Source organism: Primulina eburnea, chromosome 16, assembly GCF_022965805.1.
Source record: "Primulina eburnea isolate SZY01 chromosome 16, ASM2296580v1, whole genome shotgun sequence".
Lineage (NCBI taxonomy): Eukaryota > Viridiplantae > Streptophyta > Magnoliopsida > Lamiales > Gesneriaceae > Primulina > Primulina eburnea.
The window spans coordinates 4,494,978-4,514,072 of NC_133116.1; the positions used below are offsets into that span (position 1 = coordinate 4,494,978).

The window sequence follows — 19,095 nt, forward strand, 5'->3', positions numbered from 1 at the left end:
ATAATACTCTTAGCATAAAAAATTAATATTTTTTCATTTATAACCCAATAAGAGATCTGTCTCACAAATACGACCCATGAGACCGTCTCACACCAGTTTTTGTCGACATATATGACTATAAAATTATTAGTTTTCTATTTTTAAAGCTTTCAAACTTATCTTTGTTTATATTTATAAATTAGGTGATATCTCTTCAAATACAAAATTATGAAAAAATTATTATTTTAAAAGTAATAAAAGTCACATTTAGATAATTATTTGAAATATATAAACGCGCAATACGTACGAATATATATATATTTTACTGGGGCTAAAATGGGAAATACTAAAAAATGGTGGACCAATTTGTAATAATACAAACCTATGGGGGAACAAATTTTCTCAGCTCAGGTTTATATTGATCGGACGACGTATCAACGGACAGGATTTGCAGGTATCATTGAGCTACGGGGCGATCGCTATACTAAACGAAAATCGTTGAGAAAATTCATCATAGTTTTCGTGTGTAACTAGGAATCCACAACTGATTTCAGGCGAGTTTCTATTTCTTCGATCCCTCATAAATTTTCATTTTATTTTAGCTCCTGCCCACGTTTCGTATTTTTTGTTTTTACTATAACTCCCTTTGCTTCTTGGTTTGGGACTTTAATGGTGGCATTCCTATAAATTGATTCGATTTTTCTGTTTTGTAATCAAGGTAACTCGTTGTTAACTGATTCAGTTCTCAGTCGTGCGGATTTAGGTGGATTTTGATCTCTACGATTGGTGTAGAAGATGCAGGTTAGTCTATTTATCTTGAAAGATCTTTTTTTTTTTAACTTGGGTTTTTCTTGCCTTTGTTTGTTTTTCCTTCTTCACGATTTTGTCGTCTGCTGTTATGTCTGAAAATGAGTTTTTTTAGAACGATACTATTGTATGATTCTTTGTTATTTGTGCCTAAGCTTTATGCAATAGTGTGAAATATGAAATCAGTTGATGGGCGACTCACCTTATTTGTGCTTTGTTTTCCTTCATATTTCATGAAAATTTTTAATTGTTGCCATCGGCGGCTTCCCCAAATTTGTTTAAACATTCTGATGTAAAACATGGTTCCTCCTCATTGATTTAAGATGCCATGTTCATGTTAAATAAATTGCCGACATTTAGCTAAACTGCAGAATACCATTTTCCTCCTCCTGGAACTGGATATCATTTGAACAATATTAGCGTTATATACTTTTTGATACCCCTAATAGCTTGCACAAAGTGGAGGTTGTTTTTTGACAGCTCAAAAGATTGGAACTATGTGGTGCACAAAAATTTGCATAAATTGTTTTAACATCTCAAATTTCCAATTTATGGCCATTTTGAGTTAACATTTTTCCTTCAAGAATGTTTACGGTTGACACTGATGTCTGGTTGTTATTATATGTTTTCCAATTTATATCTAATTTTAATTTGATTCTCCGTATCATGTAAAGAGATCATGGTCCTTTCTTTGTCACCTATAAAATCTTGAAGCATTGTATTTGGAATGTAAGATTTGGACTTTTGAAATTGGATAACGATGACTAAGTTTCATGAACTTATAGTGTAATGTTTTATTGTCGACAATATGGAAGTATCGGCTGCATATATTATTTGATTAATAAGTTCAGTGATCTGTTGTTTGCTTGTTATATTTGAAATGGATTTCTTGGGGGGTTAGGCATCAAGGGCTAGGCTTTTTAAGGAGTATAAAGAAGTTCAGAGAGAGAAAGTAGCCGATCCTGACATACAACTTGTTTGTGATGATACAAATATATTTAGGTGGACAGCTCTCATAAAGGTTGGTGCAGTCTTTTCTATGCATTATTATCGTGTTGTGACGTTTTGGGAAAATATGAATCATTCTTTTGTATCGTTGCATGCCTTTTATGGTATACACATAGGGGCCCTCCGAGACACCATATGAAGGGGGAGTTTTCCAGCTTGCTTTTTCTGTCCCAGAGCAGTATCCCTTGCAGCCTCCTCAAGTGCGGTTCTTGACAAAAATATTTCATCCGAACGTACACTTCAAGGTGATGATTTATGGCTTTTAATTTTTTCCATTTTCTGAAGTGTGCTTGTTCTAATGAAAAGACGAGAGATCAAAGTTATAATATGTGAAGGCGTGTTTGTTTTGTTTTGGGAGTTGATGTGGAAGAGTTTTGGGGAACGAAATATTATGTTTGGTTCTGCTGATGTCAGATCTTGTAAAAGATTGTCTGGTAAAATTGTTTTTTGGGTTAGAAAATGATATACAGATATTGGAATGATGAAAATTATAGTTAAAATAACGATTATATGGGAGATCTTAAGCAGGGAGAAAATGTATGTTGTAGAAAAACAAACAATTTAAAGAGATCATTTTTTGGGATGAAACATCTTTAGAGATAATAAAACTTGACAAACGGTTTGTTAAGACTTTAATCTTTAAATATGGTAGTTAAACCTTAAAAGCACTTTCTTTTTGAAATATTTTTAAAGAGAAGCAAAAGTAGAAATTCCAAAAGTCACAGTTTGTGGCTTCTTGATTTTGGGTTTTTTAGGCACTCTTAAAAACTATATATTTCCATGTAATATCTTTTTTAAAAAACTATCTCAGAAAAGCTTCTCGATTCAAGTACACTCTTAACTTTTAATAATCTTTAGTAGCTTATCTTATGCAAGTACATGTATTTATTTTCTCGAAAGATGTTATGGTAAATTTGCTTTTAATATGATAAGGCTGATATGTTAGCATAGCATGGAAAACATGCAATGTGTTTTTATCTGCAGACGGGTGAGATTTGCCTCGACATTTTGAAAAATGCTTGGAGTCCGGCCTGGACGCTGCAGTCTGTTTGTAGGGCTATAATTGCCCTGATGGCTCATCCAGAACCTGATAGCCCACTAAACTGTGATTCAGGTATTAATATAGCCTCATTGAGATATACTCGGACCACACTCGTTTGTCTGTGAGAATAGAAAATAGTGGATGCGGTTGTTTGCAGAAAAGATATTTGTTCTTCAGGTAGGGTAAAGCGTGTTCTATGACTAGCAGCTAGCTAACACTAAATTCGGGTAGATTATGACAATTATAGCAATTTTTTATGTCCCGTTGCTATTTTTTTGCAGAGACGTGTATTTTGTGCGACTTGAATTTATGATTTGTGTTCTAAAAGTAATTGCTTCACCTGCAGGCTAATAATGGTAGTCCACGGATGGCTCATTCCCCTATAAGAAACTATCCTTATACTTCTCTTGTCCCATATAATTAAAAATTGGAAAATTGTTTTTTATTTCCATATATGTTTACGTCTTTGCAATTTTGGTATTTTATGTTGTCAAATTATAGTTTTAGTTCCCTATCGGCACTTTTAGTCATTTTTTCGACTTGACGCTGATGTGACACCAATACAGTGTTAGATGTGGCGCTGACATGATCTGCAATCGTAATGAAAAATGACTAAAATTAACAGAATCAGTACATATAGGGCCGAAACTGATATTTGATAACATATATGATCAAAATCGCAAAATGATAAAATTATAGGACAAAAAATGTAGTTGTTCTTACAAATTTAATTGAACCGGAGATTTTGAGACTAGGTTCGGAAGTCTCGAGTTGTTGGAAATTTATTCAGATGGTGCTGTTTCTTGGATGTTCACTGAGACATGTATCAAGAAATCAATGAGATTAGGAAATAACGTAGTTCACATTTCCAACAAATTTTGCTGTCATGATACTGAAATCAATGCTACGGTGCAGACGAACAATATTTCTTACCCTTGACACCAAAAGATCCATCCCTATAATTCTTGTCTTTTATAACTTCTTGCATTGATGTGATTTTTACAGCTATGAGGCGATTGTATATCCTCTATTCGTTTATAATTTAGAGTGAAGAATCTCTTCAATTCTGTGCAGGCAATCTCCTGCGCTCCGGCGACATCAGAGGATTCCAGTCCATGGCCAGGATGTATACTAGACTTGCAGCCATTCCCAAGAAAGGATAAAATCAACTCATCTTCACGATCGTGTGACCCGCATTTTGCAAGTCAGTCATCCCCTGACCACCCTTTGTATAATCAATTGCGAGTTTGTACACGAAACATGTTTCTTCACACAACTTGATTGGATTTCTGTATTCTATATGATACGGGAAAATTATCTTTGATGCATTTCATTCTATCTTTTGACCTCATATTCAAATGATGATCGGCTGCATTTTACCGACTTGGCACATAATGGTTATTCATTAACAAGCGTAGCATAGAAAATTATAAATCAAGATCAACATGCACACAAAATAGTTGATGACAGCAAAGAGATTCAACCGATGATACCCGATCCGATGGTGTATATATAATGAATCATATATGTTTTTTTCCATAAACTTCATATCACACGGTATTCGCTCACGTTCAATGTAAAGGGCCAGGGCCATTTCAACTGGAGTTTTCAGATCAACCACGGCTTTCGACAATGTTTTTCTGTCGATTTCACTGGCGTCGGAGGAACGAAGCTTTGGAGGTTTTCAACAAACATGTTGCCCTCTATTGTGAAGGCCCTCATGAAAAAGAAGTTGGGAATATATGCTACTGGTCAGTGAGGGAAGATGAGTTCTGGATTGGATACTCAATTCCTCATCCGGTGCTAGAAAGACTGGAAGTGTGGTAAATTGATCATATAATATTGCTTAATAAGAAACAAGAATTTGGTGCAAAAAATAGAAAAAGAAACAGGAATTATTAAATTTGAGATGAAATATAGTGTTTGGTTATTGTATTATTTTATTTTTCGATTGATTAAGTAATGGCATGTTTGGATTGATTCAATTAATTTGTTTGGATGAGTTTAAGTTTAGATTAATTTTAAGTCAAATTCCTATCAACGAAATGACCAACAGGTCAGACATGTAACTACATTGAAAAATATATATTTTTCCCAATCATATCTTTTTATTTTTCGAGTTTTTATTTATTTTATTTTTATCATAGAGTTGACGTGAGACCGGAAAATTATGATATGTCACCGAAAATTTCTGACATAGCTACAAATACTGTTATGAGGTCGATGTCAAATCACCACTCCAGTGATGACTAAAATTGAAGGACAAAAGTATAAGTTATAGACTAAGACACAGTGCATTGATCGATAACACGATGAATACATGCATGTATACCGTATACGATACCAATCTATAAATATATATACATAAAATTAATGCAAACCGGAAACAACGTTGGGACATGAATCGGATCTTGATTTACGATAAAAGAAACATAATACAGACACATGCATTACGATAAAAGAAACATAATACAGACACATGCATTATGATATATAAATCCATACATGGATCTTACTTCGTTTTCGATCGAATAACAGATTCATTAATCGCATGAATAATCAAGTGGTTAATTCTTTGAAGGTGTCGTTTGATGTCATTGGGCATTGTGTAACCCGCCAAGTCCTTCGAAACAAAACAAGGCAAACTCACATATAATATTTGTTTTTCAATTGACAGAGACAAAAAATGATAGTATCATGTTACAAGAAAAAGAAAATTAATTTACAGCATAAAATGACAAGAGATATACCATTGGAGGGACAGCTTATCGTGGGAATCAATTCAAATGCATAGATTTATATAGCCCCCCCATCATGCAAATGATTTTGTAACATAAATCTGCATATTTCCTTATTGTTTTTCAGTCTGTTTTTGTACCAAACATATAAATATATATATACCAAAATGTCTTCACCGCTTCTTCCTGCTAACTTAATCCCCGACGAGGCGAATCCGCCATGGATGAACAAAGGGGACAACGCGTGGCAGCTCACAGCCGCGACCCTAGTAGGGCTACAAAGTGTGCCGGGGCTTATAATCTTGTATGGTGGTGCTGTCAAGAAAAAATGGGCTGTGAACTCGGCTTTCATGGCTTTATATGCATTTGCTTGCGTTCTACTTTGTTGGGTTTGCTGGGGATACCGGCTTTCCTTCGGGGACAAGTTGATCCCTATCTGGGGTAAGATCGACGTGACCTTGTCTCAGCATTATCTTCTTGGACAGGCGTTTAGTGGGAAGTTCCCCAACGCCACCATGGTGTATTTTCAGTTCGTTTTCGCGGCTATAACGTTGATTCTGATAGCTGGTGCTGTGTTGGGGAGGATGAACTTTTACGCGTGGATGCTGTTCGTTCCTCTATGGCTAACGTTTTCTTACACGATTGGGGCGTATACGATTTGGTCTCTCGATGGTTGGCTGGCTGTTGCTGGGATGATAGATTACTCGGGTGGTTATGTTATTCATCTGTCTTCTGGTGTTGCTGGTTTCACTGCTGCATATTGGGTAAGCACAGTTTTTCAATTTCACATGTACGTTTTAAATTTATATATTTCGAAACCACACATTCACATATATTATCAGTGAACAGTCCATTTGAAATAAATTTCACATTTTTAATGCACGTATATATCAACACTCCTGGAGCAAGATTTTTAAACAAAATTTTATATTATTCAAGTTTATTTATCATCTAACATAAGATGATCTTTCCTAAAATTTATCGCTGGGCTAGTAGTTTAGAATGTATGTATATATGAGAGTTGAGACATTATATTATATGAAATTTATTACAACATGGTAAGTGGGAAGAATAAACAAACGAATACAAACAATGAAAACAATTTTCGTGATAAAAACAATGATATTTTAACTTGCAGGTGGGTCCTCGTTTAACGAAAGACAGAGAAAGATTTCCTCCTAACAACATCCTCCTGATGCTAGCTGGAGCAGGCCTACTGTGGATGGGGTGGACAGGTTTCAACGGGGGAGACCCTTATGCGGCTAGCATTGATGCCTCCTTGGCTGTTGTCAACACTCATATATCTGCTGCAACTAGTCTGCTGACTTGGCTCATGCTCGACATCGTATTCTTCGGCAAAGCATCCGTCATCGGTGCAGTTCAAGGCATGATCACTGGCTTGGTTTGCATCACCCCGGCTGCAGGTACCCTTCTTGTTTTCTCTGTATTCTATAATTAATTTGTTGAACATTAACTTGGTCTGTACTTAAAAATGTACCTTTTACATTTTATTGGTATAGGAGTTGTGCATGGATGGGCGGCTATAATAATGGGAATATGCTCGGGCTCGATCCCTTGGTTCACCATGATGGTGGTTCACAAGAAATCCGTGCTCCTCCAGAAAGTCGACGACACCATGGCTGTGTTTCACACGCACGCGGTTGCGGGGTGTCTAGGAGGGATGCTTACCGGGACTTTTCGCCGACCCAAAACTATGCAATTTGTTCTATACAAAGTATGCCAAATATGTAGGCTTGTTCTATGGCTTTCACAATGGAGACTACCACAACGGATTTAGACAGGTTGGACTTCAACTTGTCGGCGTGGTTTTCGTGGTCGGGGTTAATATCGTGACGACAAGCTTGATATGCTTGGTTGTGCGACTTATCGTGCCTTTGAGAATGAGCGAGGAGGACATGGAGATCGGGGACGAGGCTGCTCACGGTGAAGAGGCGTATGCCATATGGGGGCAGGGGGATAGGAATGAGAATTCACGATTTTCGACATATAACGACGTTGAAATCGGCCCGTCTAAGGCTAGAGGTCAGGTTGAGATGACTTGAAGAAAGGGATCGGAGCTGTGAGGTTCATGCAAATTGGATCGAATGAACTAAAGGATCGAATAAAATGTGCTTTTGGTCTTTAGCATATTTATAATGTTTTTTGAATATGTCATCGTGAATGCAAGTGAAAGAAAAGCCTCTAATTTTATTGTACCAATAATATTATAATATTGCCTTTTCTTAGGAATAGCAACTAACAAAATAAATGTTTATTGAATTAAAAATATTCAAGTTCGAGCTCGATTCGTATATAAAAAAATTATACTTGTTTAGCTGTTTTTATTAAAAATATGAATTTATCGACAAAACTATTCGAATTATCGCTGGACATTAAAATTCGAAATTTTATATTAATAAAACACAGTGACGCGGCCTTTAATGAGTAAAAGCTCACGATCTCCTTCGATTTTCCGTGGAGCTTTCACGATTCCGCAATGGCGAATGCATCAACTTCAATTCCACCATCGACCAAAGGAAGGTGGGATCACCTATCTACATACGCGTCGCGCATATTTCTCTTCCTCATCATTCTTCAGGTTCCGCTTTTCAGGTCAGAACTACGTTCTTCTCCATTTCATATTCATCCAAATTCCTAGTTGTCCTTGGGAATAATGAATTTTTTGTTCCAATTTATTCTAAAGGTTCGTCCTTTTTTGGCTGAAGTTTCTAATTGTTCGGAGTTTTTAGTTTGATTGGTGCTGCTTTTGTGGGTGGAAGAAGATATCTCGTTAATTGATATGTGGATCTTTTTTTCTTTTTTTTTTTAAAATCGGACTCCAAGGTTCCTTTTCTAATTCAGTATGCTAGGATGGTGCATGATGGTTTTGGTTAAATATAACAAATACTAGGCATGTGATCGAATTCAAGTGAGTTGCTTGTGCTAAGAATTATATGCTTTGGTTCTGTTTTTTTTCCCCTAATTGCAAATTGTCTAGACAGGTAGAAAGTTTGTTTGTTTTTTGTGCAGCTGTAATTATTCCATGTGTTACTGCAGCATATAGCTATTTCATTTGAATTTCTTGATAAATAAAGTGTTGAAATTCGTTGCCATGACTTGATCTCTGTGAATATGCAGTTGGAAACATTGTTTTGTGTAATTTAATCACCAGCGACTATCTTTTTTCCTCCCCTTTATGTAACTGGTTTCTTCTTCCCATCTCCCGCACACTCTCAGGGTTCAATGTAGATCTGGCATGTGTACAACGCCTCTTCATGTCACATCTTCACAGTTGGTGGCCAGCGAAGTCTTTCCACTTCCAGTGATAAAGGGCCTTCTTTATCCGGGAGCCATTGTACATGGTCTCATCAGTAACATGACTGTGCCAAGCTGGAATAATCTGCTAAACTTCTATAACTTGACTGACATAAAGGAGGCCTCTGCAGCAACTGATCTACAGCGATTGGAGGTTTGGCTTTGGCTTCACTTTTCCCACATCTCTATCATTTCTTCTATCATAGCTTTATGTGACTTGAAGTTCTTTATCTATTAGATATCAAATCGAACATGCTTCCATGGGAACAAAAATGACTTTTTCGCAATCTGTACTGCACTTTGGATATTATATATAGTAGATAAGATGCATAGATATTATTCTTCACAATTTACCAATGTTGTTACTGTCGTAAATTTGTCAAAGGAGCCCTCACCACATGGTCTCTAAATGATTCTTCCTTTAGGGTTTTGGGATTTGAAATATTCAATTTGTGTTCTGTGAAATCGAAATTGTTTCTTGTTTTGCTAGTAAATTGATTACTAAAAAGCAACCATTTCAGTGAATGAAAATTCTACTTCTCCTTTTCCCCATTACAATTCGCTTTTCTTGAAAGATTGTTATAATCGCTTGACAGGTTCTTGCGGGAAGTTACTTCAGTGTGGCTGGTTCGCTGATTGGTGTTATAAAACCAGGAAGGATGAGCATGTTTGGAACACTTCTTGTTGTGTGGGGTCTTGTTAAGGAAGGGATTCTTGGAAAGCAAGCAAGCACGGATCCAACAAAGGCTGTATTTGTGTACCCAACAATGTTAATAGCTTTGGTTTGTGCTTTCTTGTCTGTCAAATATGATTTGAAGAAGGCAGTGAGAAGTGCCCCAACTCGACCTGTTGTTAAGCCTCTGAAGAGCTCTTCAAAATCCAAATTGAAATGACCTCCAGATGCAATGTAGGCAACAGTAGGTACTCTCTCTGTTAAAGAAGGGCCAAATCTGGCTACCCAAATACCCTCAAGATGCCTCGAACCCATCAAGTCCATGTTTGCCAGGTGCTTGATATCCTGTCTTGTGACATTTTATAATCTTTATTTTCTTCCTTTTCTAGTTTATCTATCACTAGCCATGTATCAGTTGCTGATAATATTTTACTCTCTGAGTTTGAGAATTTGTAACTTGATTGTTTTTATGCCAATTTAGGAAGTAAGTCTGTCACACCAGAAACAAATTTATGTGATGATACTGGGGAAAGATTTTATATGGCCTTCTGCTTTGGTATTGACATTGGAAATTATACACAATCCGTTTTTCCTTCCCTTTATTTGAATTTTCAGAGATTTGATCTGACCATGATCGGAGAAGTTCACTCAAGATCTAAAGAATATTATTAGATGTCCTATAGCTTTTATACAAGTTTATGACTGAGAGGTATTTAAATGTTATGGCTTATAGTTATGCGATCATGGCATCACATATAGACCATTCTACCATTTTGACCCCGTTGATTATAATGCAAAACAATATTCCTAAATTCCACCTACTACTCTGAAGCAGGTCAAAAGCTTTGATGCCATCTTTTGGCCTTTTTTTTTGTTCTTTACCTTGTAAACCTCTGTACTTTGGTCCCTGCCAGTAATATATATTGCAAATTGAAACCAACAACAATTCAACATATTATACTTCAGACAAGATGGCCAGTTTGAATAGGTCCGAGAGATCTTTTAGAAGGCGAGGTTCGTCAGGATTGGTGTGGAATGATGATGAACTAGCTGGTGGATTTTATCAATTTGTGCAGACAGAAGGGAAGTTGGGTGAACTAAGGCACTGTCATAGTCTCGGTGGTGACAGCGGCGGTGTGGCGCTGATGGATCAAAGCGGTGTAAAGGCTGCACCGCACGTTTACAACCGCAGTGTATCCGCTCCAATCATAAATCCAAGATTGCCTAAATTTGTTAGAAAACAAATATTTGCAGGGATCTTTGGAAAACCTCCCAAGTCTGGAGAACATGCCAAGTGAAATTTCTTATCAGCTTTAAAAAAACTCGAAATATAATTGATGGGAATATAAGAATTCTATGTTGGTACAAATTTCCCCTTTTTAAATTTCTTTTGGTATCATCGCAAATGTGTTCAAAGGTATTAGATTACTTTTGCATTTTAATCCTTTAGGTTTAAAAACTAACATAGCTCAGGGCCTTGACCGAGCAACATGGCTCAGGGTCTTGAGAAAGGGTTAGGGCTCGGGAAGGGTTAAGCTTTGGAGGCATCATATGTTGGATTGATATCTATATGTAACGACATGTTGACAAATATGCATGTACACGTAAACTTTCGATCTTAATTTTTATGAGAAACATGTAAATGTTTTTGCTACAGATATTTAAGAATACAATCGCAACATGTTCGCAGGATGGGAGAAAATAGATTGTTCTTCAGAGCTTCAAGAAAAGATACTGTGTGCCATTGATTTTTTTCTCACTTGTCGATGATCTTAATGTAGTGACGAGGTGGAGGACAGATTAATCATGATGATTTGATTGTTTTGTAATGATAGATAGATCGTTCATACAATGGAATACATTGATTTTTAATCGTGGTATTAAAATGAAACCAGGAAATAAATATTAAATAATGAAAAATAATCCTAAAACATTGTCGGAAAATTGAGTGATATCTGAAATATTTTATCAGTGGTTTATTTTACCATATGATTGGTGAAATTCAGAAGCTGAAATAAAATTTTGAAAAACCAAACACCGACAGCTCTCATTATCATACAATTAAGCCTAAATAATACAGAATGACAATTATTGTTAGTATTAAAAATGGTTCTACATTGAGTGTGACTTCCTAACTAAAAAAAAGGAGGAGATTGACTTTTTTTTTTAGAATGTTTCATTGAAAAATATTTTTATTTTGAAATTTTTTAAATAATATAAAGATTATTTTTTTCAATAGGAAATTTAATATATTATAAAATATTTATGCCCAAATTCTTTTCTTTTCTTTCTTTTTTTGGATGTATAATTTTTAATTTTTTAATTTTAAATTTTGAAAATATTTAATATATAATTTCTGAGTAGGTGAATTAATGTGAAAAGCAGGGGCATTTTAGTGATATAAAAAAGAAATAGAACCATGGAGTCCGCCGACAGCTCCAGTTGGTGCTTTGTGGAGGGAGGGTGACCGGCAACAGACGGTTGCAACCAAAGTACAGTCTGTCCACAGCCACTTCTGGGTTGGAATATATAAAGTACAACTTTCAAATGCCATCAACCTTCTCCTACCGGAACAAAAAATAAAATTGTCAAAACTCCCCTTTAATTTATTTTATTTTTTAAAAAAAGATTTAATATGATTTTACTCATATAAACTCTTAATGTAACAATTACTCTAGGTGGAAAAAAGATAAATGATTAGTTATGAAAAGATTAGAATCTCCAAAACAGTTTAGCATACAATATAATCTATAGTTTAGAGATGATAAGTGAGAAATTGTCAACATAACTCGTCTATTTTACATAGTACGACAGATCTAACAAGTTTTTAGTTATATTGATAGAGAAATTGACAATCTAATTCACTTATTTAGAGATATGGAGTTGGACTAATAGATGACCGATGTTTATTTTAATTGGATCTAGATATAAGTTAAAGTAATTTAACTTCTCTGTATTAAAATGGGTGATAAAAATTGTACAAGTCCTACACATTAATAACAAATCAGTGAATTGAAATATTCATAAATAAAGTATAAATTTTCTTATTATATTTTGAAAGAACTGTCTTAACCACACCTTATGACGGATAACATAATGACAAATCTAAATATTGGACCTAAAAAATTTAAAACAATATTTTTTTTTCAATTGAGATATATATATATATATATATATATATATATATATATATATATATATATATAGCTATAGCTGTTGTGTAGCCGACAAACGAACACCGTCTACCGGTTCAGCTGGTAAAAAATCCTTACGTTGATATATTAGAAAAGAAACTAGAGACACAGAGTGAGAGATGGCCGATTGATTCAGCCTGAGAATCTTCCTCTCACTACCGTTTTGTTCAACTCTGATTACAAAATTCGTGTTTTTCCTAACTAATTTGTGATTATACTGAAGAAATAATGGAGGCAAGTGCTGGAATGGTGGCTGGATCTCACAAAAGGAACGAGCTTGTTAGAATTCGCCATGATTCTGACAGTGGGGTATGATCTGTTTTAACATGCATTTGGATTTTTTCTTCTCTTTCGACCTTTTCGGTTCTTGATTAGTGTTCTTGGTGTTGGATCTGAGGTGGGAAATGTTGGACTGGGACTTGGATCTTGGCTTGAGGTTAATTGATAATGGACTAGTGGTTGGTTTCTGGGTCTTGTAGGAATTCGCCGCGCTTTAGTTCTTTGATGATTGATTTTGTGGTTTTAGTTGTAATTTTCTTTGAGATTGCTGGGGATCGGCTGAATGTGTTGAATACGTATTGATAAGTTCGCTGTGAAATTCTTCTTGCTGATTTGGAAGATCCATTGACTCATTTCAGTTTATTGTGCCCTTTGACTAAATATGCTAAAATTGGAGGTCTTAATTTATTTGAATGAAGGGCTCAAATGAATTTGCTAGCTCTGCATTTGATCTGGTTGTCCTTTGCTTGGGTCTGTAAAATTCTGTTATTAATCACTTTAGTAATCATGCAATATGCAGGCAAAGCCCCTGAAGAATTTGAATGGCCAGATATGCCAGATTTGTGGAGATACTGTTGGTCTGACTGCCAATGGAGATGTTTTTGTTGCTTGCAATGAATGTGGATTTCCAGTCTGCAGAGCTTGTTATGAATATGAACGAAAAGATGGAAACCAGTCATGCCCCCAGTGCAAGACTAGGTACAAGAGACTTAAAGGTTAGTGTGCTTCATAGATTACTTTGCGTGTGAACTACTTATATTTTGAACCTTAGTTAATATAGTAGTTTTGCATCTTTCAGGGAGTCCACGAGTTGACGGTGATGATGATGAGGACGAGGATGAGGATGATTTGGAAAACGAATTTCTTTACTCTCAAGGAAAGAACAAGGCTAGATCTCAGTGGCAGGTAGATGATGCCGATTTATCTGCATCTTCCAGACGTGAGGCTCATCAACCAATTCGTCTTCTTACCAATGGACAACCAGTAAGTTAACTAGAAAGTATTTTGTTTGCTTGATTTCTCGATTATTTGCCTACCATATGTAAAGCAATACAGTTCGTGTTTATCAATTTTTTAACATGCTTGACAGGTCTCTGGTGAGATTCCCCCGTCTATGCTTGACACTCAATCTGTAAGAAGTACATCTGGACCTTTGGGCCCTGGAGACCGTGTTCACTCCCTTCCATATGTTGACCCCCAGCAACCAGGTAAGTACCAATCAAGATATATTTTAATTTATCGTTCCTTCACAAGTCAAGTTTTCTCGTAGCACTGACGATGTCATCAATTTATGTAGTTCCTGTAAGGATTGTTGACCCTTCAAAAGACTTGAATTCTTATGGACTTGGGAACGTTGACTGGAAGGAGAGAGTGGAAGGTTGGAAACTAAAGCAGGACAAAAATATGGGGCAAATGGCCAACCGATACAGTGAAGGAAAAGGAGATACTGAAGGCACTGGGTCAAATGGAGAAGAACTACAAATGTGAGCATCTTTACTTTTGATTTTTTTATCGTACTTTGACAATAAATATCATTGACTGATAGCTGACTCGTTAATATTTAGAAATCATAATTATTAGTATCATAAACCACAACTAAATTGCAGCTCTGTATAATTTAGATCATGTTTCTTTCATGAAACTTGTTTATGTTAGAGCTCTCTTTACCTTTTCATAGAGACCGCTGATAGTTTGTGTTGATGACAGGGCTGATGATGCTCGCCAACCTATGAGCCGTATCGTTCCCATTTCTTCTTCTCATCTCACTCCTTATCGAGTCATAATCATACTTCGATTAATCATCTTGGGCTTTTTCTTGCAATACCGTTGTACTCATCCAGTGAAGGATGCTTATCCTTTGTGGTTGACATCAGTCATCTGTGAGGTATGGTTTGCGTTTTCGTGGCTTCTCGATCAGTTTCCAAAATGGTACCCCATTAACCGTGAGACTTATCTTGAAAGACTTGCAGTAAGGTTGGTGAATTTTCTGTAATTCTCACAGTTTAGCCCGTCATTTCTGAGTTGAAATGATTCATTGGGTTTAAATTTTCCCCTTAATATATCTTATATGTGCAGATATGATAGAGAGGGTGAGCCCTCCCAGTTAGCACCTATTGATATATTTGTGAGTACAGTGGATCCCATGAAGGAGCCTCCTCTTATTACTGCCAACACTGTGCTGTCCATCCTTTGTGTGGATTACCCTGTCGACAAAGTATCTTGTTATGTTTCTGATGATGGTGCATCTATGCTGACCTTTGAAGCGCTCTCTGAAACTGCGGAATTTGCCAGGAAATGGGTACCTTTCTGCAAGAAGCACAACATTGAACCCAGGGCCCCTGAATTTTATTTTGCTCAGAAGATTGATTACCTTAAGGACAAGATCCAGCCTTCTTTTGTGAAAGAGCGCAGATCAATGAAGGTGAGTCTTAAATATGGTCAATAATCATATTTTTTAGTTATTTACTTTACCTCTTTAAACTTTGTGCATGGCTTCTGCTTTATCTTATTTTGACCGTCTTAATTTCCATCATGCATTTTGAGAATTAGCAAGATATGTCTAAAAGTTTGCTTTAAATTAATTTAAAATAATAAAGTTATATGATTCAATACAAGCTACTCGCGTTATACTTTTACCAAGGAAGAAATGAGTTGAACTTATTGTTGAAGTGTCAGAAGTATTAATTCCATTTACATGCACTGGCAACAAATGTTCTGAAACCGGACAAATTTTAGCGGTAAACGTGTGGAGTGAATTTGACAAAATATTTTGCAATCAAAATGCATATGCATAACTATCATCAAAAAAAAAGATTCTACAATCAGACGTACAAGTATAACTGTCATTATGGTACCAAAGGTTCCTCTTGTGATCTTATGTGACGAGGCAGGAAACAAAAGAAAAATGTAGCACCACTGTATTCACGGCATTTTTCTGCAGAGGGAATACGAAGAATTCAAGGTACGCATCAATGCTCTTGTTGCCAAGGCTCAAAAAATGCCTGAAGAAGGATGGACAATGCAAGATGGAACTTCTTGGCCCGGAAATAACACTCGGGATCATCCGGGAATGATCCAGGTATTTTTATTTCGATGTTTTTTTGCATTCAGGTTATGCCTTTACTATTAACTGTGTTCAAGTTCTCATCTCTTTTCTAATTAACAGGTCTTTCTGGGACATAGCGGGGGCCTTGATACGGATGGAAATGAGCTTCCTCGGTTGGTTTATGTTTCTCGTGAGAAGCGTCCAGGATTTCAACATCACAAGAAAGCTGGAGCTATGAATGCTTTGGTAGGTGATTTATTTTCTTGGGGGGCACGTCGTGGGTGGGCCCGACTTCAATCACAATAATCCCGCTAGATCCCGTTCTTTTGTTTCCATATAATTAGGTTTCGAATTTATCTGTGTGTGGTGTAGGATGTGTATTTAAGCCTATATGAAGAGGTTTGTGACGAATGAAAGGCTAAATATTCCGTATTTTAATCACCTTCTTTCTCTTTTGTTTTTGGTAATTTCAAGTTGTCACTGAATTTCTTTATGATAATATTTATTGTGTGCTTCAGATCCGTGTCTCTGCTGTCCTCACAAATGGAGCATATCTTTTGAATGTCGATTGTGATCACTACTTCAATAACAGTAAAGCTCTTAAAGAAGCCATGTGTTTTATGATGGATCCTGCTTATGGAAAGAAGACTTGCTATGTGCAGTTTCCTCAGCGTTTTGATGGCATCGATTTGCACGATAGATATGCTAACCGCAATATTGTGTTTTTTGATGTGGGTCTCACTTTGCTTTGTTACTACTTAAATTTTGAGATCCTAATATCTCTCTTGTCCCCGCATTTTAACATTGATATGTTTTCCACTTGCAGATCAACTTGAAAGGGTTAGATGGCCTTCAAGGCCCTGTTTATGTGGGAACTGGATGTTGCTTTAATCGGCAAGCTCTGTATGGATACGATCCAGTCCTAACAGAAGAAGACCTGCAACCAAACATTATTGTTAGAAGCTGTTGTGGATCAAGGAAGAAGGGAAAGAGGGCCAATAAAAAGTACATTGATAAGAACCGAGCTGTAAAAAGAACTGAATCCACCATTCCTATCTTTAATGTGGAAGACATGGAAGATGGCGTGGAAGGTATTTGCTTACATAGTTTGATAGTTTTATTTACCATAATGCATATTTTAATATTGTTATCGATGTACTGTTATCTTAGAATTGGATTATTTCCTTCCCAACCCCCACCACCACCACCCCCCCCCCCCCCCCCCACCAACCCAACCCCAAAAAAAAACCAGAATTTACCCTGTAGATAGTACAGTCAATTTGGTTCAATTCTGGAAAACGGTTACAGTAAAAAAAAAAAAAAAAACCTTTCATTGAACTCTTTAGTCAACAGAACTGTCTTGTTTTTCATGTGTTCACCCCTAAAGCTATATTTGTACCAGTGATTCTTGTAAAGGCGGTGGCTAACCATTCCTTGTCTTGTACAGGATACGATGATGAGAAGTCGCTTCTTATGTCTCAGAAGAGCTTGGAGAAACGATTTGGTCAATCTCCTGTCTTCATTGCTGCAACCTTTATGGAACAGGGCGGCATTCCACCGTCAACAAATCCTGCCACTCTTTTAAAAGAAGCAATTCATGTTATTAGCTGTGGTTATGAAGATAAAACAGAATGGGGCAAAGAGGTGATGTGAATATATGATGGTTTTACTTTCATTCTGTTATTCTCCATCTGAGTTCTGTATCCTCTAGAATGAAATATTTGTACTTTATCTATATTATTTGTCTTTGTTATAAAAACTCAGTTCATTTTGTTTCTATCATATCAGATTGGGTGGATTTACGGTTCTGTCACAGAAGATATTTTGACTGGTTTCAAAATGCATGCTCGAGGATGGATCTCAATTTATTGTATGCCTCCTCGTCCAGCATTCAAGGGGTCTGCTCCCATCAATCTGTCAGATCGTTTGAACCAGGTCCTTAGGTGGGCTCTCGGATCCATTGAAATTCTTCTAAGCAGGCATTGTCCCATATGGTATGGCTACACTGGGAAACTGCAGCTATTGGAGAGACTGGCTTATATTAACACCATTGTTTATCCGCTCACCTCTATTCCATTGATCGCCTATTGCATTCTTCCTGCTATCTGTCTTCTCACCAACAAATTTATCATTCCAGAGGTGATACACAATACAACTTTTGTGATTTCCTTCCTGAGTTATGTGATTCTAAATCCACTCTTGTGCAGATAAGCAATTTTGCCAGCATGTGGTTCATTCTACTCTTCGTCTCCATTTTTGCTACTGGCATACTTGAAATGAGGTGGGGTGGCGTTACTGTTGAGGACTGGTGGAGGAACGAACAATTTTGGGTCATTGGTGGAACATCAGCCCATCTCTTTGCTGTCTTCCAAGGTCTCTTAAAAGTCCTTGCAGGAATTGATACCAATTTCACTGTCACTTCAAAAGCATCTGATGAAGATGGAGATTTTTCCGAGCTCTATGTGTTCAAATGGACATCCCTCATTATACCTCCCACCACTGTCCTTATCGTAAATTTGGTCGGAATTGTGGCTGGTGTTTCATATGCTATCAACAGTGGATATCAGTCATGGGGTCCCCTTTTCGGGAAATTATTCTTTGCTATCTGGGTTATTGTCCACTTGTATCCTTTCCTGAAAGGTTTGTTAGGCCGGCAAAACCGTACGCCTACAATTGTCATCGTTTGGTCTATTCTACTTGCATCAATTTTCTCTCTGCTTTGGGTGCGAATCGACCCCTTCACATCTGAGGCTACAAAGAGAGCTGCACAAGGTCAGTGTGGTATCAACTGTTAAAGAGTTCTTTTGAATGCCATCTTGTAAGATCAACTCCATGTGATACCAGATACCTGTATTTCGTGTGTATAGTCCGAAAGCAAGGGAAAAAAGGGTCATCTTGGGAACCTCCTTAATTTCTCTTGCCATTTCTATGTAGTGTCTGAATGAGGTTATGGATATTCATCAAACACTGAAGCCCATGTGATTTAGAATACATCATACTTCTTGTATACGCTG

At 36.6% G+C, this 19,095-nt stretch overlaps 4 protein-coding genes across 4 annotated transcripts; all 4 read left to right on the forward strand.

Moving 5' to 3' along the window:
• Window positions 1-380: 380 nt before the first annotated feature.
• LOC140816875 (protein PEROXIN-4) lies at window positions 381-4,215 on the forward strand. The gene is made up of 6 exons (XM_073176361.1): window positions 381-533; window positions 698-780; window positions 1,688-1,807; window positions 1,911-2,039; window positions 2,779-2,908; window positions 3,911-4,215. The coding sequence occupies exons 2-6, from the start codon at window positions 775-777 to the stop codon at window positions 3,997-3,999; spliced, it is 474 nt and encodes a 157-aa protein (XP_073032462.1). The 5' UTR covers window positions 381-533; window positions 698-774; the 3' UTR covers window positions 4,000-4,215.
• A 1,526-nt stretch (window positions 4,216-5,741) lies between these two features.
• Window positions 5,742-7,640, forward strand: LOC140816973 (ammonium transporter 2 member 5-like). Its single transcript, XM_073176492.1, is given in 4 exon segments — window positions 5,742-6,338; window positions 6,713-6,998; window positions 7,095-7,264; window positions 7,266-7,640. Coding segments are annotated over 4 exon segments (1,425 nt in total). The 3' UTR covers window positions 7,638-7,640.
• Window positions 7,641-7,997: 357 nt separating this feature from the next.
• Window positions 7,998-10,103, forward strand: LOC140816229 (uncharacterized). Its single transcript, XM_073175340.1, has 3 exons — window positions 7,998-8,187; window positions 8,812-9,043; window positions 9,486-10,103. The coding sequence occupies exons 1-3, from the start codon at window positions 8,072-8,074 to the stop codon at window positions 9,780-9,782; spliced, it is 645 nt and encodes a 214-aa protein (XP_073031441.1). The 5' UTR covers window positions 7,998-8,071; the 3' UTR covers window positions 9,783-10,103.
• A 2,736-nt stretch (window positions 10,104-12,839) lies between these two features.
• On the forward strand, window positions 12,840-19,088 carry LOC140816228 (cellulose synthase A catalytic subunit 1 [UDP-forming]-like). Its single transcript, XM_073175339.1, has 14 exons — window positions 12,840-13,065; window positions 13,556-13,751; window positions 13,835-14,019; window positions 14,126-14,243; window positions 14,333-14,519; window positions 14,743-15,009; window positions 15,112-15,457; window positions 15,977-16,114; window positions 16,202-16,327; window positions 16,600-16,812; window positions 16,908-17,172; window positions 17,529-17,725; window positions 17,870-18,220; window positions 18,289-19,088. The coding sequence occupies exons 1-14, from the start codon at window positions 12,985-12,987 to the stop codon at window positions 18,874-18,876; spliced, it is 3,258 nt and encodes a 1,085-aa protein (XP_073031440.1). The 5' UTR covers window positions 12,840-12,984; the 3' UTR covers window positions 18,877-19,088.
• Window positions 19,089-19,095: the final 7 nt, after the last annotated feature.